General features: G+C 44.0%; 2 protein-coding genes across 4 annotated transcripts in view; both read left to right on the top strand.

Moving 5' to 3' along the window:
• Positions 1–561: 561 nt before the first annotated feature.
• strn4 (striatin, calmodulin binding protein 4) lies at positions 562–16,185 on the top strand. 2 transcript variants are annotated; one of them, XM_035154929.2, is made up of 18 exons: positions 562–1,052; positions 7,320–7,423; positions 7,564–7,640; positions 7,780–7,858; positions 7,982–8,167; positions 8,918–9,095; positions 9,191–9,347; positions 9,875–9,970; positions 10,253–10,371; positions 10,468–10,643; positions 10,758–10,805; positions 10,907–11,028; positions 11,119–11,286; positions 11,378–11,518; positions 11,959–12,057; positions 12,170–12,256; positions 12,727–12,936; positions 13,053–16,185. In XM_035154929.2, the coding sequence occupies exons 1-17, from the start codon at positions 750–752 to the stop codon at positions 12,894–12,896; spliced, it is 2,310 nt and encodes a 769-aa protein (XP_035010820.1). In that variant the 5' UTR covers positions 562–749; the 3' UTR covers positions 12,897–12,936; positions 13,053–16,185. The 2 variants fall into 2 exon arrangements, with proteins under 2 accessions (XP_035010820.1, XP_035010819.1); XM_035154928.2 differs by having other exon boundaries at positions 12,727–12,919.
• Positions 16,186–18,725: 2,540 nt separating this feature from the next.
• Positions 18,726–22,370, top strand: part of prkd2 (protein kinase D2) — a 33,669-nt gene continuing 30,024 nt past the window's right edge. The window contains exons 1-2 of one of the 2 annotated variants that reach the window (XM_035154927.2): positions 18,726–19,284; positions 19,528–19,820. In XM_035154927.2, coding sequence (XP_035010818.1) covers positions 19,533–19,820 — 288 coding nt within the window. In that variant the 5' untranslated portion in view covers positions 18,726–19,284; positions 19,528–19,532. Of the gene's footprint in view, positions 19,821–22,370 lie in introns of both variants that reach the window. The other variant, XM_035154926.2, reaches the window with a different exon arrangement.

Below are 22,370 nucleotides of genomic sequence, written 5' to 3' on the forward strand. Positions count from 1 at the left end.
GATTGGATTGAAAAAGTTGTTAACTTTATTAAGTAATTAATATGAATATCAAAAATGTAAGTTTGAGTTTAATATATTAGTTTTAAGTCTGATTGATTATAGATCTGAAACAAAACTTGGCATGCCTACAACCATGCCTTAGAAAATGTGTTGTGGACTTGTTATTGATATAAACTCAAACCGGAAACGAAGTTGGGAATAATTTCTGCAGCCTTCACTGTCCTTCAAACACGACTGCTCACTAAATGGCAGGAAGTAACGTCCTCTGGCGACACACTGGTTGTGTAATGTAGAACACACGGCTCCTTATTTGTCAGGCACGCCGGACATTCCCAACAGCGAACACAGGGAGGAGGAAGCTAATCCGGGATTTACAAAATAAGAGTCGCGCCCAAAATCTCAACACTTGTTTTGAGCGATATGTATTTAGTTGCTTTGTTTTAAAACTTATTTTATCCATGAAATAATGTATTTCATCCACACTGCATTTGTTATTAAACGGGTCGTGATGTGACAAACGTGCAGTGTGGTGGCGATTTATTGTGAAGGTGTTGGTAAGGGAAGTGTAGTGTTTCTCTAAGGGAATAGTAATTTTGCTCCGTGCGTGTGAGGAGGAAGAAAGGAGCTCTGTGGTCGTGAAGTGCACCAGGGGGAGAAGACGGCTGCGGGCTAGTGGTTGTTTTTATTATTATTGTTCCTACACGGCCCGTTTCCGCCTCCTTATCCTGGAGAGAGGTTGAACGGTTAAAATGGAGGCGGACAGATCCGGCGGAGGACCAAACCCGAACTCCGGCGGCAGCAGCGGAGCGGGGCGCAACCCGAACGGGCCCAAATCAGCACCGGGCCAGGCGACATCAGCCGCGGGGACCGGGGCGATGGCAGCGGCGGCGGCGGCGGCAGCAGCAGCCATGCCCGGGTCGTCGCAGGCTCGGGAGCTGCAGGACGGGGACTCGGGTATGACGCTTCCTGGGATCCTGCACTTCATCCAGTACGAGTGGGGACGCTTCCAGGCCGAGAAATACCGCTGGGAGGCGGAGAGAGACGAACTCAGGGTAAATGTGTCCATTATTTAGCCTGCGTGTGCAGCATTAACGGTGAATACAGGCCAGTGGTGTCACAGGAGCTGCTACAGTGTCGCTTTGTGACTGTACACATGCCCCACAGTCAGGATGACAACATGCTAACAGGCTAACATCTTATCACACCGTACAGGATCTATCGTTACCAGACAGTACATCTAAAGAGCTAATACTGATCACGACCCAAACATCCAGCAGAAAGCTTTTAACAGAAACAAATAAACTATTTCTAGGAAGCGTGATCCATGCAATTTGGCCTCTGGATTTCCATATAATCAATTATATTTCACTAAACAAAGATTAAACCACAAAACTAAGATGCAACGTAGGTTATTGTCAGCCAGCGGAAGCAAGTGCTGATAAGAAATAAGAAGGAAAGGTAATAAGTCATTAGGTGTGGCTTCACTGTATTTGTGCAGGTATACACCAAACACTTCCCTGCACCAGACTCCATTCAAGAAAGTCTTTATTTGGACATTTGAATGGGAACATGGTTTGTAAATAGACAGAAATCACGTTTTTTACAACACACATTCACATATCAAGTGATCTGTGGCCGGGATGTTGTGGTTAAAAGATAAACAGCAGTGTCACACAGCTATGAGGTCCCTGTTACAATCTCGGCATCTGACAGTGGCAGCCATTGAGAGCTGTCAAAGTGGTGGCCTTGCTTGAGGAAGAAGCACTGGCTGCTGTAAAATGAGGGATAGTTTGAAGAGTATTCACAAGAAAGACACAGTGACAGGGTAAGAGACGGTGCTCAGGGTGACCTTTGAACATGGGCGGACAGCTCGCGCTTTCTGGACTAAATCCCATCTTACAGCGAAATCCTTCCCGGTGAATGTCTCTGAGGCGTAATCATAATGGATAGTTCCTTGCTGTAAAGGAGTGTGATTGTATAGCTGCTGGCATTGGAAGGAAATCAACACACGGGCGGATGAATCAGCGTTGCGGTGTTTGAACATGACTGATATCTATGTACCGCTGTGCGATTCCTCACTATCATTCATACTTTTTGGACTGAGATTAAGTACCATCCTATCTACAGCTAATCCTTTTGGGGGGGGGAGATGTGGGCTTGTGTTCGTAAAGGTCGTCAGTTTTAATCTGTGAAATAGCAGAAAAACACACCCATGTGAATGTGTGGGTCAATGCTATAGAAAATGACGACGAGCCAGGCATGACTCCTCTAATGGCTCCAGTTATTTTGGCAGCAGAAAACAGAGGTGGTACTGTGCAACTGTCCTACATGCATGTGTGCATCTGTGTGAGGCTGAGCATTGCTGGGCAAGATTGGGCTTACTCATCAAATTGTTCCAGGCTTAAGAAAGGTTAGGTGAACACACGTACAGGGATGTTGTCGCTCTGCGCTTTGGATGAAGAACAGTTCACCTTTTCATACCTTAACTCATTCGTGCTCTTTTCTTCCTCTAACCTCGGTTTGCTTGAACTATTTTCTGGAATCTGGGACTGTGGGACTGATGAAACCACACACACAGGAATATCATTGCCTCTCCGCTGTCACTCTGCTCCTCACTTTGCCCCAACTCAAACCTATGTAGTTATAAATAGGAGCTTGATAAAATATGGATGAACAATAACAAACCGGCTGTGCTCTCTGCTTTTATAGGCGCATGCTGGATGAGAGTGGGAATAGAAGTCAAAAGCAGGCCATCGTCGTATCCAACACGCCATGAGTGCTTGTTTTGAAACTTTCTTTACGTGTGTGCCTTAGCTGCACATGCTCTGGTTTCACGGGCACAATTAGCACCACGTCCTGTGCTGAGAGAAAGAGCAGCTCGCTGGAGTTCCAGGCTGAAAAATTGACCTAGCTTACATTTTGAACACCCACAGGCCACAAAGCCCGTGGCTTTTGTTGCCAGCCTGTTTGCAGGGCTCTCAACATGCCAGTTAGCAAGCCCCCTGGTCATTTACTGTACAGTTAGCAACACACTGTACATGTGTTCACAGTCTACTCGGGTCATGTGTGGCCTTTGCATGACATTTTATGCTTTTATGGCATTTCTACAACAAACAAGGAAGCCGAACGCAAAGCATTTCAGCAGCTGCAAAACCATCACCGAAGTTTGACAGACATCAACACTACCCTCTTATGAGTGTGTGGCAGTGTGAATGTCTGTGCGCGTCTCTGTGAGACTGTAACACATGTGCTGTCTGCCAGTGTGTTTTTGGTGTAAAAGGCCACCTGTGGTGCTGTGTCTCCAGTGACAGGATTGGAATTAAGGCCCCTCCAGCTCCGGGCCAGGTGGGACGTCCCAGCATGACCGTGGGACGGCAGCACAGGGGACAGGTGGCAGTGGCCTTGTCCCTCCGTCCTTCACACACCGCACAGCTCTGCCTGTGGTAATTAACTTGTTATAATGATCTTCATTATAATTTAATAGGCAATTGGACTAAGCTGCACTTATTCTACAAAGAGAGGGCAGACCTTTACCTGCCACTCCCTGCAGTTTTCTCATTTCCAGTGATTTAATTGTATTAACCGTGACAGTAGTTGTGAGTCAAAAGTTTACTGGTGACCCAGATGACATCACTTCCTGGTGATTGTGGCCCAGGGGGCCCCTGGGTACACATCTCTAATTAATACCTGCACTGTCTGCCATGACACACATATGACATCCATATGTACTATTACATGCCTCTAGCCCCTACAGACTTGTAGCACTCCTGTTCTATGTTTATAGATTCATATTTTACCTTTCTTTTTTCTGTATATATAATTTTCTCTGATTTGTTGCACTCACTGAAATTAAGGAAATCTCATGGTTTGAAACAAATTTTATGACTTGGAGTAATTTTTGCATCTCACTGATTATAAAAAAAATACAGGCCAAACATAGGCAGCAAGCCCAACCTTTTAGGATGTCATTCTCAAGTTAAATACTACACACACACACTTTCTCACACACTCACACACTCACTCACTCACTCACTCACTCACTCACTCACTCACTCACTCTCACACACACACACACACACACACACATAGTCACACTCTACCGACTTTAACAGACTCCATCAAAGCTCGCTGTCCCAGAAAAGTTCATTGCTCTACTTGTTGGCTCTGGGATTCTCTCATGGGGATGAAGGGATGAGAAGATGGAGGGTGGCCAGTGGAGGAGGAAAGCTGCCCTTGACCCTGTTCAGCAGCAACTGACAGGATAGGCTAAATATTCCAGGCCGTGTCAAACTCTGAAAAAGGCCAGCTGGAGTAAGTCACATGGAGCGAAACCCACCCACAGGAAGGAGCGATCGGATGGCACGACAGGTTCACTCGCAACACCTTTAATAACCGGTGAATGGGCCTTGTCCTGTTTCTGTTGGCCCGGATCAAACACACTCAGTGAAAACAAGCATGTCCCAGTGTGAACCAGGCAAAGGACGGAATAACAAGGCAAATGAAAGCTGAGGTGACTTCTACTTAATTACCGGCATTAGACTGATGAAACAGTTGCTGGTTTACCTACCTTGACACCCGAAGCTGTATTCGTCCTTTAGATGGCCAACGTGTGCTATTGTAAAGTAACCCACTCTTCCTGCCCACTGAACCTCTCAAAGAGAAATACTGTAGAAAGGAAGGGCAAGTAAAACAAGGTCAAAGCCCTATAATGAGTTGGATGTAATAGATAAAGAATCACATACAACAGTAAACCTTTGACACATTCATCCCTCTGTCTTGGCTACCTATAGGTGTCAGGAAAAAGCTGCTCTTACACTGTGCGTTGTCATGTGATTTTATTTATTTTGTGCGTGTGTTTACATGCAACCTCGTCTCTATTTTGGCCAACAAAGCACCGTCAGTGATTCGAGGTTTAGGGCACTAGTGGGAACCTGTCCTTCTAGGAACACACAACATGACACTGTCTGGAACACAAGGGCGGGATGGTTATCCGTGTGTGTGTGCGAGAGCAGGTCGTAGCTCGTCTCTGTGTGAGTAGTTGTACAAACGCATGGGCTGCCCCTTAAGGGTGACATAGACACATTCCATTTAGAGGTGGAAATGACCAACTGCGGATTCAAAGGATTTAGTTCAGAATTAAGTTTGTTTGTTGGTTTTAAAGCTAAGCGACGGAATCTGCGTTCACTTCAGGACAGATTGGACCCATAAGAACTATTTACAGGGCGAACAACTGAGCAGCCATACATCTGCATGTTAGGACAAGCTTGAAAGAAGCAAATAAAGTCAATTTATTTAATGTGAGCTTGGATTTTGTAATCATTTATTGTACCCAGGGTATAATTCACATGCTGTCTTCTGATATCTGAACCTCCTGCACTTTAACCATACACAGCGCTCACACCTGTATTTATGTGTTATCAGGTCAGCCTGGAACAAGCCTTTTGTGCTTCTGGTGAAATATGCAAATACATTATTGAACCTACCACTACACAACACATTACACTGTTACTACTTGTATGTAGCTGGAAATACTTTGCTGCCGCTGCTGCAGTGAACCCTGTGCCAGCTGCTTTCATAAACCACATAACCACAGCAAACGATACTGTATATCATTTCATGGCAGTTCACACAAGGCTGATCAGATATGTTTGTGTTTTGTGTCATGCTCGTTGAATGAATACGTTCCTTTTCAGTCTGTGCTGTCGTTGCACTACAGACACAGTTAATTAGTTCATCTTTTTTTTTACCCATTGTGATGGCCTTGGATCATTTACAAGCACTGAGCTGGTCCTCTCACGTTAGGCCAAGTATAAACCACATAAAGTTACGTGTATTCCACAGCCTCTTAGATCATGTCTGCAGTGTTGACATGCTGGGGTGGACGATTATCTCCAAAATTCTCAGATTAGCATATAAAATCACATTGCATTAATCAGGATTACTCAGCAGCAGCAGTAGTCAGGTTTGCTCGGCAGATTATCCTGAGCTCCCCCTGCTCTACTAGCTGATTACATGAGTATGTGTGAGTGTATGAGTCTGCCTGTGTGTGTGTCTGTGTGTGTGTGTGTACATACTCGCTTTCCTGGATGATTGACTACCCTTTCAAGTAGACCGAGTGCTTGCCCCATGAGATAGTGTTTTTAGACCGTTCTAGTTTAACAGAACTGCGTATGCGTGCGGGAGCCGCCTCGTGGACTCGGACAGGGGGCATGCACGGGAGAAATGGACTGTAAAACAAGCAGCGTTAGTGCTCCAGCAGCCCTCGGCACAGAGGGAGGAGAGAGATAGTGGAAATACAAAACTGTTGTGCTCGCCATCACCTGCGTGCAAATCCTGGGAGAAGAAACCGAGTCAGGTCTTTTTAGCCCTTTTCAAACTGGGAGTTTTTTTCTGGGGCAGAATTCTCTTCCAAACAACAGAGGGCAGGTATGAAGGGGGGGGGGAAATGACACAAGTATAAATGAATAAAAGCAGAAATAAATAATTCAATCCATAAATAAATGAAAAAATAAATACAATGCAATGAAGGGCTATTTCTGTATTTCTACATTTATTGATAAATGTATTCATGAACTTACAGTATTTCTTAATTTAAACATGTATTTATGTATGTCTACATTTATTTATTTATGGATTTTTACATTTATTTATTTCTGTATCCATATGTCTATTAGGTAGGTGGGTTTAACACAAATGATAGATCTGTTTTGAGTTGGCCGGTACGCAGGAGCTTTTGAATCACAGTTTTATTCGACAGTTCACAGTTTTTGAGGCATCGTCTGGTAAAAAGAAACTACTTTTAATTCTTTGACAAATGACTAGAATGGGCTGTGAACATCTATTTCCTCAAGGTACCAGTTATCAGTGAGGAAGGATACGGATGTGAAAGAGAGAGCGGAAGCAGACAGAGGAAGGATATGTCTTTAAAAAAGGGTATTTGAATTTGGCCAGTGCCTGTCTTGTTTTTCCTCTCCTGCAGATGCCTTGGTTTGGAGAAGTTAAAAATAAGAGCTCTGCTCCACAACCCTCTATTTACTCCACTGGGTTCTCAGAAGTCACGGTTGCTGTGCTTGGTCACATCAAAAAAAACGTTTTTCCTTCAAGCTCACAGTCTTTCCTTGTGATCTCTGATAATATCACATGCTTTATTTTTTACTTTTTACCTTTTTAATTGAGCCAGTACATGCTTCACCTCACTTATGTCTGAGTCATAACATAAATTTCAATTGATTTGCCGCTTGTGTATGTGTTTGGTTGTGTGCTTTTTTTTTCTTTTTTGAAGTTTTCCTCACCATCCTATGTGTGTCTGTGTGTTTCAGGCTCAGGTGGCATTCCTACAGGGTGAGAGGAAAGGGCAGGAGAACATGAAGCAGGACCTGGTGAGGCGGATCAAAATGTTAGAGTACGCCCTCAAACAAGAGAGGTACGGCAAATATCAGGAAACTCTCCCAAATGTCTCCTTACTTCTGTTATCTATTCAACCATCTTAATGGTTCAGTGATAGACTTCTTTCTAGTATTTGCTTATAATGCCGCCCTCCTGTGGTCTTTTGTGGGGTCGCAGGGCAAAGCACCAGAAGCTGAAGACAGGAAATGACCAGAGTCCAGGAGACAAGAAACCAGAGACAGAAGCAGACCAACGTATGTTTTACCAAAGAATTTTATAAGCTGCTATTTAGAAATGTGATACCATCTACTGCTGTTGTGTTTCTTTGTGCTCTCTTCTGCTTGTTCTGCTCATGCCCTGCTGTTGCATCACTACTTCATTTATTTTCTGTAGTTCCCAATGGGCCGGCTGAGTCAGACGCTGAGCCAGTCAATCAGATGTCTTGGAAGGAGGGACGTCAGCTACTACGCAAGTAAGACCTCTCCGTCATGCTCTCCTTTTATCTCAGTGTTCAATCATTGCTTTTACATTTCTGATCTAGACTAGAGCGATTAATGTGTTTATTTATATGGTCTTCTTTTTCCTGTGAATGTAGATACCTGGAGGAGGTGGGTTATTCAGACACTATCCTGGACATGCGGTCTAAGCGTGTGCGCTCCCTGCTCGGGCGAAGCAGCCCAGAGGCTAACGGACCCCCAGCCAGTGAAACCTGCCCTGAGCCTGAGCCCCGGACAAGTGGGGAGTCGTTGTTGGTCAGACAGATCGAGGAACAAATCAAGAGGTTAGACTCTCTGCTGCCACTGCACTGATGACTGTTTGTATGATGCGTCCTGTTTTTGGCCACTTATTAAAATATGAATGCACATGCAGTTTTCCGATGTTAAAATTCTGTGGGCAAATAATGATTCCATAGACTTTCGGCATGCCACAATCGGATTATCTATTCACAGACATGATTTTTAAATATGTTCAACTTATCCATGTGAATTTAGTTCAAGAGGTAGAACCCACATAATACTGCATCACTGGTGCTTATGGAGGTTTTTTTTGGAAACTGCTGGCCCTGTTTTATTTTGGAAACTGCTGGGCTGTGTTTAGTTTGGATGGGCGGGAACAGTGACAGTCGCCTGCATTGGCTTCCTGATTGGTCACTACTCGACTACCAGCGGTGAAAGCAAAACATTATTACCACTGACTGTCTGTAACCGTTTTACATTTTAATTGGTCCAAAAAAGAAATGCCTTGTCTTACTTTTCACCATTTCTGTTTCTTGTTCGAAGTATTTTCTGTAACTAAGCAACCAAATGCAGAGTAGATAATCTGCTTCCTGTTTACACTGGGACACATGAATGGTCACCTGATATGCATTTTGAGGTGTGTTAGTATGGACGGGGACAAATACTGAAGCAGAACCAAAATACTTGTAAAATGAAAATGTGATAGTACGGATGTAGCCTGGGATCATCCCACCTTCAGCTATTGTCTTAAATAATCTTTTTATTTATTCAAGTTAACATGAACTGTTTTGTAGGAATGCGGGCAAGGAAACCTCTCAGGAACGTCTGGGTGGCTCGGTGCTGGATAAGATCCCCTTCCTGCATGGCTGTGAAGATGATGACGAAGACGACAGCGACGAGGAAGACGACTTTCAAGGCATGGCCACTGACTGCATCGATGGACCGCGCAAAAACAAAAAGTCACGTGTAAAGGTAAGACGACAGAGAAACAAGATTCAGCGGAACTTGCAACTACACATGTCTTATCATACACTAAACCACGCCCTCTGCTCTGCTCCCGTGTCCAGATGAGTACAGAGCCCATGACCACAGACCTGGACCCAGAGGACGAGGAGGACGAAGACGACTCGGAAGACGCCCTCGAAGAGTTCGACTTCGTGGTCTCGGGGGAGGAGGGGGAGGGGGCGGGAGAGGCCCGGATCTCGGGGGACGGACGGGAGTTAGGTACGCTGTTGCCATAGCAACACCATCAGCACCAGCACTGCCAGAATCACTGCCACCGGTGTATTTGTCTTCCTTGCCCTACCCTCCCTCCCCCTTTTGCTCACCTTTTTATCTTTTACTTCTCATTGTGTCCTGGCATCTCTTCTTGTCAATAAAACCAGCTTCTTTTCCCAACCACCTGTCTCTCTGTCCTGTTTCGCTGTGTAGCTGTCATCTCTGTCTCTAGATGTATTTCCTGTCGGGGTCATTTCACAGGTTACCACGCATGCTGCCTTTGCTTTTTACACGTCCGCATTTCATTTTCTGAGTCATATTTACACTGTAGCCCTGAACTTGTATTGATTTCAACCCTTTAGAAGGAAAAGAAGCTGTACAATTTTATTTGTGTGTCATGTATTTAAAGAATGAAGTCTATCTTCTATCCTCCGTCTACATTCGTCTGTGTCTCATCTGTCGGCCTCTCCACTCTTCCTCCGCCTCTCTGCATGACTGGATGTTTTGTGTCTCTCTCCTCTTGCCGGGTTCAGAGAACCGCAGGAACAAGTTACAAGGCATGATGTCGGACTTCCCCCCTAAACCTACCCCGCCCCCTTCTGTATCGGGACAGGCTCGCCCTGGAGAAGGTAAGACTTCCCCACCAAATATGTCCCATAGCAAATGATAGTCCATCATCACCCAAGTATTCTCCCTCAGTCTCACCTGTGTCCTACAATGCATGAGAGTAGCTTACACGTTCTATCTTGCGTTGGGTTGGACTTTGACAAAGTTTCTCCTTTACCTATAAATATTTCCTTTGGTACACAGTGTGGGAGTAAAGCAGCAGTTAGATAGACTTGTATTTATAGGGTCCTGACACTTTATCAAAATGCAGTAGTATTTTATGCTTTTCCACCTCCAACCTCCAGGTGGCGCCCTGGGTTTTTCCTCTGACGTCTTCATCATGGATGCTGTTGGAGGAGGAGACATGAACCTTGGTGAACTGGCTGATCTCACTGTTGCCAATGACAACGATCTCTCCATGGATGTAATTATACAAGTTATTCTGGTCAAGCCACACATTTAATCGAGACTACATATGCACAATCAGAATTGTTAATGATTGTTGTTTTTTACGATTCAGATGCAGGACAACAGAGAGGAGTTCAAGAAGACATGGAACCCTCGTTTCACACTACGCAGCCACTTTGACGCCATCCGCGCTTTGACCTTTCACCCCAGCCAGGCGGTGCTGCTCACTGCCTCCGAGGACGGAACACTAAAACTGTGGAATCTCAACAAGGCCATGCACTCCAAAAAGTAAGATCCCCAGAGAACAACAGGGAGAATGAGGAATTTAATAGTAGGATGCATGAATATAAAAGGAAATAAAACTGAGAAGCAAATTTTAAAAAAGTCTGTGTCCCTCCACAGGAATGCAGCTTTAGATGTTGAGCCCATCTATACATTCAGAGCGCACAGGTGAGTCCGAGACACAAACACAGATTCACACCTTGTGCTCGAACCTGTCACTGACACACACAGATGCAGTGGAACCAATGATGCCTCGTTTGTTTTTGCAGTGGAGCAGTTTTGGCACTGACCATGGGTGAGGATGGAGAATCCTGCTACAGCGGAGGCCTAGATGGAACCGTCAGGTGTTGGAAAATGCCAGACCTCAATGTGGATCCTTATGATAACTATGGTCAGTCATTGCCAACTGAATATATTGCAACCATCAAGTAACGATAACATCCCTATTAATAATGTTTTTTTGTTTTTTTTGTGCATCCAGATCCTGGCATCGAGAGCAGTGTACTAGCAGGTCATGAAGACAGCGTATGGGGTCTGACTTACTCAGCGGTTCACCATCGTCTTGCCACGTGCTCGGCCGATGGCACCATTCGCATCTGGGACCCTCAGAACTCAGCTCCCTGCCTGTCTGTCTTCAATAAGGAAAGAGGTAGACATCTGTGCTCAGTGTGTGGATTCATGGTTGACCTTTCGTTTTGTGTCCATGCAACAATTTTTTTTCTTCCCCTGTTTTCTTCCAGAGCACGGAACACCCACCTCAGTGGCCTTCGTGGTTACTGACCCCAACCAGGTAGTGGCGTCATTCGACGGTGGTGAGACGTTGCTCTACGACCTCAACACGGAGCAGAGCATCTCCACGCTAGAGACACAGACCAAGGATGGTATGTTCTGAACACAATATCTCGTTTGTATCATTCAACTTTACAGAATGAGACAAGTTAAATAAAATGATAATGAACTCTACTCAAATAGCACTTTTCTTAACATTGTCTCAAACTGGGAAGAGACTACGAGAATACAACAATGTAGCCTGAGCAAATAAAGTAGAACAATGAAATAGAATCATATACATTAATGATTGAGATTAGTTTGTGTAAACAAGTGTCACTGTCAATCATCTGTTAAAGCGTTTTATAAGAAAGAAAAGATTTAAGAAGAGATTTCAAAGAAGCTGGAGAATTTGTCTGTCTGTGTTCAGTGGGGAGCGAATTCCAAAATGTGGGGGCTCTGATGGCAAAAATAATAATAATAATGAATTGACTGAATTCGATGAACAGAAAAAACACATTTGATTAAAGTGTGGTTGTTTTGTCTTCTGCAGGCAGTGAACTGATCAACCGAGTGGTCAGTCACCCATCTGAGCCCGTCTCTATCACCGCGCACGAGAACCGAACCATCCGCTTCCTAGACAATAAGTCAGGTATGTGCAGGAGCTGTTTGATTTCTACTGGTCGTCTGTTCGATTCCTTTGTTGACGTATTTTATTCTGGGACGTGAATCCATCTAAATAATGACTTTGTGTGTTTGCACAGGTAAAGTTGTCCACTCAATGGTGGCTCACCTGGATGCGGTCACCTGTCTCACTACAGACCCTAAAGGCACTTACCTCATCTCTGGCAGTGAGTACACAGTTTACAACATTTTCAAAATACTGTCAATCATGATGTCTTTCCCACTGTGTTTACACACTGTAAACAGCAGTAAAAACGTCTGTTTTCATATAATATTATCTTACCCAGAGACATTTTAGTGTTTTTTCTGTATACAAGTGGGAATTTGTTTCAGGAATTTACCAATAGGTTATATCCGTTTCAAATAAATAATAAATAAAAATTGTCTTTTGGTACAAGGTTATTTAAACCATAATAATACAAATTAACACTTGTTAACCCTTAAACTCTTTTTTTTTTTAAGCTTTCTGCACAGTCTTTGCTAAAGTTGTGTTTAACACAATGCAGAATTAGCTGTGCATAAATTCTATTTTGAAAAACAATATAAAGGATTCCTTTCCATTGTACTCAACAGTGATCTTTGCCCCTCCATAACTTTGTTTCTGTCTTTGCTTCCTCCCTCTCTCCGCCCCCTGCAGGCCACGACTGCTCGGTGCGCCTGTGGATGCTGGACAACAGGACGTGCGTGCAGGAGATCACAGCCCACAGGAAGAAGCACGACGAGGCCATTCACGACGTGGCCTTCCACTCTTCCCAGCCGTTCATCGCCAGCGCCGGCGCGGATGCACTTGCCAAGATCTTTGTCTGACAGTATTGCCGTCATTGGCAGAGGTATTTTTAAAAAAAAGGTGTTCTTTCTTGTTGGATCTCTCTACTCAAAATCACTAGCTCATAAATGTTTCACTTAATATCTTTGACCGTTTGTCAGTTTAACTTTATTTACCTGTTTTTTCTGCCTTTTTAGAGTCCTACAACTACAACGGGGCCAAAACAGACTGAAGACTACAGTGGACAAAATTCACCTGCTTACACACGCACGCACGCACACACACTTGTCCTGCACCCCACCGGCTGGGTCACTGACACAGGACGCCACCTCCCCTCGATTCCTCACTGTCCTCTGATGCCTCAGTGACTTCTTGTAATACTAATCACACTTCTTTTTTATAACTTTAACTGCTCCGTAATCACATCTGGAGTGACACTTTTCTACACTACAGTATTAAGCTCTGCTTTCTTTTGTTTTTGCAGTTTGCCAGTGGTTATTGCAAAGCACTGTGCGTTTGTGTGTGTGTGTGTGCGTGTGAGCGTGTGTCTGTGTGCTTGAACTGCTGATACATTTCATAGAGAATCACAGAGGAACACACCTGCACTGCACAACACAACGCAACGCACAAATGCAATGTTGCATTTCATTTTTTTTTTTTGCTGAAATATTGGTTTAGTTTAACACACATACTGTTCGCAGGCTTGGTTTAAAAACAGTGACTGTTCCCAATGTCGGCAGAAAACATCCAACTAACCTCTGCACTGGGAATCCAATGTATTACATTCCAAAGACTCCAGGAGAAGTGTGTGTGTGTGTGTGTGTGTTTGTGTGTGTTGTGTGTTTGTGTGTGTGGTGTCGTATTTGGGGTTGGAGAATGTTTAACTTAGTGGTGTGTGTGTGTGTGATCCGAGGAGGCACTAGACAGTCACTAACCAGTGTTGAACAGATAGCTTTAATTTAAACCTTATCGCCAAGACACCAAGTCACATTGTGTATCTGAGTATAAATGTGTCCCCATGATTCTGCCTCTATATTGTGTGTGTGTGTGTGTGTGTGTGTGTGTGTGTGTGTGTGTGTGTGTGTGTGTGTGTGTGTGTGTGTGTGTGTGTGTGTGTGTGTGTGTGTGTGTGTGTGTGTGTGTGTGTGTGTGTGTGTGGGAGAGACACACAGAGAGTGAGGGACAGAATGTAACTCTAATGTACAAACTAAATGTACATATTTACACAATCATGGCCCAATTCTACAGCTTCAACATCATAAGGGCAAAGTTCAAGTCTGTAATCTGCAGGGGTGTGAGAGCGGTTTGTATGCTCGCGACAAAAGACGCAGATTGTGTCGTTCGGAGCTTTTTACTGTACAGAAGAGTGTGTGTGTGTGTGTGTGCTTGTGTGTGCTCGTGCGTGCACTAGTTAAATCACGGTGCTACGAAAGACCTCGTCAGTCTCGAGTCAGAATCAGGGACCTGTTTTTGTGCGTGTGTGAAAAAGAGAGACAGTGTTTCTCACTCATCGGGCTATAGACGTACATCGTTTTTCTCCTTCATCACTTCACTAACTGCCGTCACATTTCAGAACTAACGGTCACTGTAAAGGTTAGAGGGGCGGGAATAATGTCGACGTTGATGGGTTCAGGCCTGAGGAGTGTACAGAGCTGCTGATTCTTATATCACAGCGAGGACCATGTGAACTGAAACGGTTTCCTCAGGTGAGAGCTGTTCATTTCGTCTTATTTTTTATTTCATCGTGACGTTCTGTGCCAGTTTGTCGGCATGTAGACGTGTATTTATTCAGGCTTTTTCAGAAGGAAAAAAAGCTTCACCACTGGTCCGGTGTTGTGGTTCCCTCCTCTAGCTTGACGTGCATCAGTTGCACAGTAGCACGTTGCCCAGAGAGCCGACGGCGTAAAGTAGGTCTCTTTCTAATGAGGCACGCTGGGAGAAGTGGCTCCAAAAAAAAGAAAGACGGGAGGGAAAAGAAAAGATGAAAGTCCTCTTTCAATTCAACCACTCAAAGACAGAAAAAAAAAAGTATTTAAGATGTGTGGAGACGTTTGGCTTAAGTGGAGAAACTTCACATCTATCTGTCTCTTTGTCCTGCATTTATTCTGACAACTGCAGGACACACGTTTGTTTGACTTGTGTAAAAGTTTCCCCTTTAAGGCCTGAACTGACTTCACATTACTTTGACTGGCCGTGTTAATCTGTTACCTCAAGAGGACCGATAAAATCTGGTGTTAAAGCGGTCGTCAAAGCGGAAACCTCCTCCTCCTCCTCCTCCTCCTCCTCCTCCTCAAGATTACAGGGTCACACTGGGGTTCTGACGTCAGATCCTAAGCGTTCAATTCAATGTAGCCTAGAGGGGAAACACTTGGAATCACTGGGGACACTAGCATGTAGAGTTGAGGTTGTTTAGTCTCAGAACAGGGTGGTTGATGTTTATTTCCACTTTCTGTCAAAGAGAACACGCAGGTGCAGCTACGTTATTGTTCAGCTGCTGTGCATCGTAACGTCCTCTCATCACGTTCATTTCCTGCTTGGCTCCATGTTGCACTACATCTAATGGTGGATGCTATAGACACAGACAGGGTGCGGAGATAATGTTGTGGAGGGATCTCAAATACAATCTGGAGATTTGACAACAAGTGTGGAAGCTGCTGTGACTCAGTGTTTTGATACTGAGAGTTGCTGATGAGCTACTGTGTCCCCTCTCGTAGAATCAAGACAAATCAGTTTGACACATCAGAAGAAAAAAAAGGAAAAAGAAATCAAAGCAGAGGTGGAGAATGATGACTAAAGATGCCATCATGTGCTGTAAATGTCCATCATTTCCTTGTTTTCTTTCTTGCATTTCTTTTCTTTGGTTATGAATATGATTATTAAGATGTAAGAATACTGTAGTATCATAAGTGAACCATTCTTCCTGGCTAGGCATAGAACTTGCTTGTGATTGATAATGGCAATGTATAACTTGTAAAAAAGCAAAACAATTAAAAACTCGAAAAAAAACCAAGAAAATAAGTTTAAAAAAAAAAATCTGTTACCAGTCAGAGGCCAAGGTAAAGGACTCTCATTTCTTTGTGTTTTTATTTTTTTAATAGCAATTTATCACTGTGTGATATTTTGTACATCATATTAAGCTGTATTCAAACTATTTCCTCTAACTACAAGGGATAAGAGACCTGCTTTTTATTAATTTTGTTTTACTATATATTTTTGAACTGCATTCTAGCTTGTATCAAATGAATTTTCTCTTTTTGTTTACGGGTCCCTTGTTGTATGTCATTAAGGAAGAAAAACAAAACAAAAAAAATGAAGATTTTTGTACAGTGACCTCAGAGTTCTGTGTCGTCTTTCTTTCCTCTGGGTTCAACAAACCTGCAAAAACAACCAGAAGCATGCAGGATTCACCCCTCACATTAGACTAATGAAATACACAAAGACGTTTGTGTTTCTTCTCTGTTTGGCTCTTGTCTTCAGGGCCTGCGTCAGCCATCCAAATAAAACATTAGGAACTAACTTACATAACCCACCAGCTTCAGTCGTCCTACCCCTCGGCTGGTTATGTGTTCAACTCAAGAGTTTATCCTCTCACAAAAAGTAAATGTCTTAGGACCACAGCCTCAGTCACAGGTTCTCTTCCTATTTCGTATTACATGAATAGAGAATATGAGAACTTTCAAGAGATGGAAGCTGTCTTAGTCTCTTAACACATTTAGTCTCTATACCTAGACTTCCCATATTGCAACTCCTTAGTTAGTTGGTTAGTTTATTGTCCTGGCAGGGGAATTCAGTTTCACAGCACTGCACATTCACCTCTTCAACACCAGAAGACATTGCTATGGTCACATTGGGACATTGGAAATCTCCAGAGCAACGGATAACATTAAACAATGATTACAAATATGTTATTCAAAGTCTACTTGCTATATTTTTCAGGGGCTTTTAGCTAAATCCAATGGTCTTCATCAAAGGACAGAGTTAAGTTACTCAAACTAATAATATTTGATATTTTAGCTTACATACTTAAAGAAGTTTGTGATCCACGTGTGTTTTAACGTTATACATCTTGTCTCTTAATGTTGATTTTTTTTTTCCTCATTAATGGAGCATTTTGATGTCATCAAACTACACGTTACCTGTGGTTATGTTTTATTTGTAATATGAGATCAAATCTCCTATTTAAATCATAACAGTAGCTCCATGACTACATCTCCACTGTATGAAACTTTACCAAACAGTGCCTTCTTGTGGTGGAAAGTAGAATCCTCTAACATTGTTTTCAGCTGATGAGTGGGAACTCTTTTCACATCACCGTTGCCGTAACTACAGCTGCCTGAAGTGAATTTGGTTTAATGAATCTAAAATTTTAAGATTGCATCACGGAGAGAATCACAATAAAATAGTCCCGGGAAGAGAATAAGCCGAAGAGGATGAACTTCATGTGGCCGGTGAGTGTCAATATTACCTCTATCTTTTCTCTATCTCTAGAAAATGAGATCAGTGGTGCAGAGTCAGAGTGATTTGTTCCTTATGTTCTCTTAGATCTGTGGACGAGGCTCTGCTGGTTATTCCCAGATCACGAAACAGTGGAACAGTTTGACCTATGAGATGAGACAGGCAACATGCTTAGTGTCTTTTAAAGGTCCAGTGTGTAAGATTTAGGTGAAAGGGATCTACTGGCAGAAATTGAATATAAAATAATCCTAGTGATGTTTTCACAAGTGTGTTTCATATAAATTGTACAACTTGTTGTTTTCTTTACCCCTAGAATGACCCCTTTACATTTAAATACTTATACCAGGAGCTGGTCCTCTCTACAAAGGCTACCATGTTTTTTACAGCAGCCCAGACTGGACAAACTAAACACCTTTTGAGTTTTTGTGACAACTGAAGGCTTCCACAGGTTCTCTTTCGTGTTTGGAAGTGGAGGGTGTGGTGAGGGGTCTTCAACTGCAACATGCAACTTTACCACTAGATGTCACTAAATCCTACACACTGAACCTTTAAATCTCTACTTAAACCAAATGTTAACACAAATTTTACGTATGTTTGACATATGTTGTGTTTAGTTTTGTGTGTTACTTCATATATTTCTTCTGTTTTGATTGCGGTTCTTTTAATCTCCATTTTTCTTTGTAACTCTATTAAAGGTTCAGTGTGTAGAATTTTGTGACATCTAGTGGTGAAGTTGCATGTGGCAGCTGAATAGCCCTCACCTCGACCTCAACCCCTGAACATGAAAGAGAACCCGTGGAAGCCTTCAGTTGTCATAAAAACTCAAATGGTGTTTAGTTTGTCCAGTCTGGGCTACTTTAAAAAACATGTAGTGAAAACTTTTCATTTAATTTCTGCCAATAAATCCCTTTCACCTAAGTCTTACACACTGGACCTTTAAGAAAAGTGCTATTCTACCCCCAAAAATGTATGCATCCAAAGTATTTCCAGAAAGTTAATCTGCAGAATGGGAGCAAAAAGGTGCCACAGACTCAAAACAAGGCAGGAAATCCAGTTTCACAGACACGGGGACGGAAAGTAGTGAGAGGGAAGATGAGGAGGAGATGGGAGGGTTTCTGTGTTCAGTGTGGAGCTGCCCGCCTCCGGCAGTGTAAGAGGATCTGAGCTGGCCTCTTCTTAGGGAGGGAGCAAACAAGACCAATAACCCCAAACCAAGGAAGAGAGACAGAGAGAGAGAGGAAAGGGAGGAGGGGGAAGTTTGGGAGTGAAGGGAGTCATAGGGAGGCGGGATTTTCTGAGAGCTTATTGGCTCCGGGCCGTGTCAGTCATTTCACTTCCTCCTTGGCTGTATAGTTGAGAGGGCGGGAGGGAGGGGGAGAGGGAGGTACCCTCACACAGCTTCTCTCTCTCTCTCTCTCTCTCTCTCTCACTCTCTCTCTCTCTCTGGGCTTTTTCACAGAAAACACTGAACTGGGGCTGAAACTGAAACAGGGCAAGACTCGTAAAGAAAAAAAAAAAGGAGTGCAGCTTCTTGCTCTCCTTCTTTCTCACAATTTCCTGTTTAAGGAGGCCATTTTGTAACTTAGCCGGCGGGGGAAGAGCACAACAAAAGTTTGGCATTTGTTTTTGTGTTCTCTCCCACGCCCCGGGGAGTTCCACAGTCATATATTTGGACTTTCTCCTCTGCAGAGCAGCTTCTTCTGGACGAGGAGGGAAGGAGAGGGAAGGAGGTGGGGGAGGACGAGCAGCAGGAGGGTTGGTTTTTCTCCCTCAGTGTGTGTTTTCTTTCGAGTCTCTCACACACTCTGCTCATGCCTGTCATGCCTGGGCAGTAACAGAGGTCTGACAACGAGAAAGAGAGAGAGAGAGAGAGCGTCAGAGGAGGAAAAACCACTGCTTCCTGGATAAGGATTTCTTCCTTAATCCACTGGGAGGGGGTGGACACAGGACACAGAGGAACCAGGACTCTACTCGGTGTGTGTGTGTGTGTGTGTGTGTGTGTGTGTGTGTGTGTGTGTGTGTGTGTGTGTGTGTGTGTGTGTGTGTGTCTTCATGTTTCAGTGTGTGCCCCTCTCTCCTCCACTGAGACAGTTTGAATGAGTGTGCGCTCTCTGGGAACTCCAGACTGCAGCTGGGCGTGTTTGTGAGAGTGTGTGCTGAGAGGCAGCCAGCAGACAGGACCCTTGATGGCTAACGCGAGCCCATGTATGCCCTCAGGGGCCATGGCCCAGGTCTTCTTTCCTCCGGGGGGCTCCTCGCCACCAGGCCCAGCCATGATACAGCAGACCCCCATGCCCATGCCCTCGATTCCCGCTCAGGGTGGATTTCCTGTGATGGAGCTGACAGCATGGCAGGGTCCTGGTGCGGCTGCGATGCCCCCAGTGCCTCCCATTCCAGCGGGGGTGTCCTTCATCATCCAGATCGGCCTGACCAGAGAATCTGTCCTGATGCCCCAAACTTCCGACCTGGCCTATGTCAAACAAATCGCCTGCTCCATTGTTGACACCAAGGTAGGAAGTGTGTGATTGTGTGTGTGTGCAAACTGGGGAGGGTGGCCCGTCAGGTAAAAGTGGACATGCTCCCTCCAGGTGTTCATGTGCGAGTCCCTCCTGCCACACGTTCACATCTGTGTTAAAGCTTTTTCTCGCACGAGCAGTTAAAAGTTGTTTTCCGTCTCTTCCACTTTCTGTTGTTGTGTCCCAGTGTTCCACCCAAACCTTTGTTGACACTCTGCTGTTCTCGTAGCTAAATGAAAGGGTTTCATCGCGCAGGCCGGACAAAGAGCTGCGACGGACTCGTAGGAAATGTACAAAATGCCACATTTTTGTGCTCCGGCTCTAATTATAGCAATTAGCATGTCTGCCTCACACAGTTGGAGGAGTTCAATTAGGCTTTTGTTTCGCCACGTCCAGCAGCACAGCGGACTAACACAGAGATGCTTGATCGGCTCAGGGACACGCTCAGTTGTATCCACCAGCAAAACGTGTCCAGCAGGAACAGTTTAAACAGAAGATATACTGGTCAATAGCTGCAGCAGTTTACATGTGATTTGACTCAATGACATTTCTCAACATGGCATGGTGGCTCAGTGGTTAGCACATGTCGCCTCAAAGCAAAAATGTTCTGGGGTCAAACCTGCCAGTTCGCCAACTTCACTTTCTGTGGTGAAGTTGGTATCTTTTCCTTATGTCTGCGGGTTTTTCACATTTTCCCCTGTTTACCACTGTATATAAAAATGGACGACATGGTGGCTCCTCAAAAGTGAAACCAAAGCATCTCGATTGCCACCTTTTGGCTTGCCTCAGCGTAGGTCATAAATCCTGCCTCCTCCATGTTAGTGTATTGGCGTAACTAAAACAATCAAAGTACACTTAATATCATTTTTTCTGAAAGACGGTTTCTGTCATTTTAGGTCATGTTCTTATTACGCTGATGTACGTTCATGTGTTATTTTTTTTCCAATTCCAAAGTTTTAATTTGTTAATTGATGCAAAACAAACAAGGTGAAACATCACCATTGAAAGATTAGACTGACTCCTGATTGGTCGAGTGTGTGTATCAATGGGCCCCTCAATACCGCTGTATCCAAATGTGGAAGATGGTGGTGTTCATATCCTAGATATTCAGGAGAACCTTCACTTTATTATTCAGTTAAACAGACTGTTGCTGAACAGTCATGAGCAAAGTCATACTGAGTATCAGACGGGATCAGCATTTAAAATACAATATACCTGCTCAATGCTTCTCTCTGTCAGAACACAAAGTCCTCAAAGTCTGTGACCTTTCTGATGTTGTGATATCAAAAGTCCCTTTCACCTCTCAGCAATGCAACTTCAGCGGTTTTGCATTTCACGCCAAAAGAACACATTGGGCCAAATTTAGTCTCCCCGCTGAACGCTTCACTGATGTCTATACTCTCTGTAGCTCTCAATTTACAGGCTTGTATTACCCAGGCCTCTAATCTCTCTAATGGACAGCACCATACATTTTTTTATTTAAAAAATAAGGTGTTGAAACTTTTTTTAATTCTGCCTTGAGTTTTAATTTGAAGTCTGCTTAAAACTGTTTTTATATCATTACAAAAAGATTTGCATCCTCTCCTCTGTGAGTTCCATCGTTTCAAAGTTTAAAACACAAGTAGGGTCCCGGTTTGCAGCCCAAACGTCAGAGACTTCATGTGAGTTTCTCTGAAGGTTGCAGGTGGAACGAGTGAAGGACCCGTGGGAATGCTGGCGTCACACAAATGTATCGAAAAATGAAAACCTTCAAAACAAGTATGTGCAGGGTTCAGTGAGGGCAGAGAAGCAGTGACATCCTCTTTACAACAGGAAGCAATGAGTGATATGGGGAATATGGTCTTTATTTGAGAAGTGTCGGCCATCATTCATCCAAACCTGCACAGTGATGATCTGAGGTTACGGGCTCACACGGTGTACAACATATGCAGAAGGTTTGCAGGTGTTAGATAAGCAGATTTCCACAGCCTGCTCTGAGCTGCTTTGTGAAAGCAGCTGCAAATCTTCCAGGAAATACCGGTAGCTCTCTCTCCAGCCACTTTGCTAATCTGTTTTTATGTGCATGCCGCTCTTTGTTTTCTCCCCTCACGCAAGTAGTTCCCTGTCATGAATTTGGTTTAATCAAGCGCGATAAGCAAATTCTGCAGGGCTGTGAATCTGTGGCTGGATCGCGACAGAGTGTCAGTTGCACTGTACAGAGGTGGGCGAGGCTGGGATCAGGAGCTGTGGAGTTTCCATACAATGGAAACAAATGTGGTTGGAACAAGTTAGAGGTGTTTCTTACTGTGAAGCAGGCTTCTCCTCCTCTAGCCTTAACAACAACTTACGTCAGGGCTGTGGCTAAAGCAAGAGCACCGTGTAAATGTTAAATGTCCAAATCCACGACATGGGACAACTTAACTCCCCCAGTTTGAGTTGCACATCACAGCATTACAACATATCACTCCGCCATTGCTAAACATCACTTATATCACATGCATTACTGATCTAAACGAGAATGGCACTCAGAAGAGCTCATACCTCCGGCAAGGCCCAACCGTCCCC

Source organism: Hippoglossus stenolepis, chromosome 4 (assembly GCF_022539355.2).
Source record: "Hippoglossus stenolepis isolate QCI-W04-F060 chromosome 4, HSTE1.2, whole genome shotgun sequence".
NCBI classification, from domain to species: Eukaryota; Metazoa; Chordata; class Actinopteri; order Pleuronectiformes; family Pleuronectidae; genus Hippoglossus; species Hippoglossus stenolepis.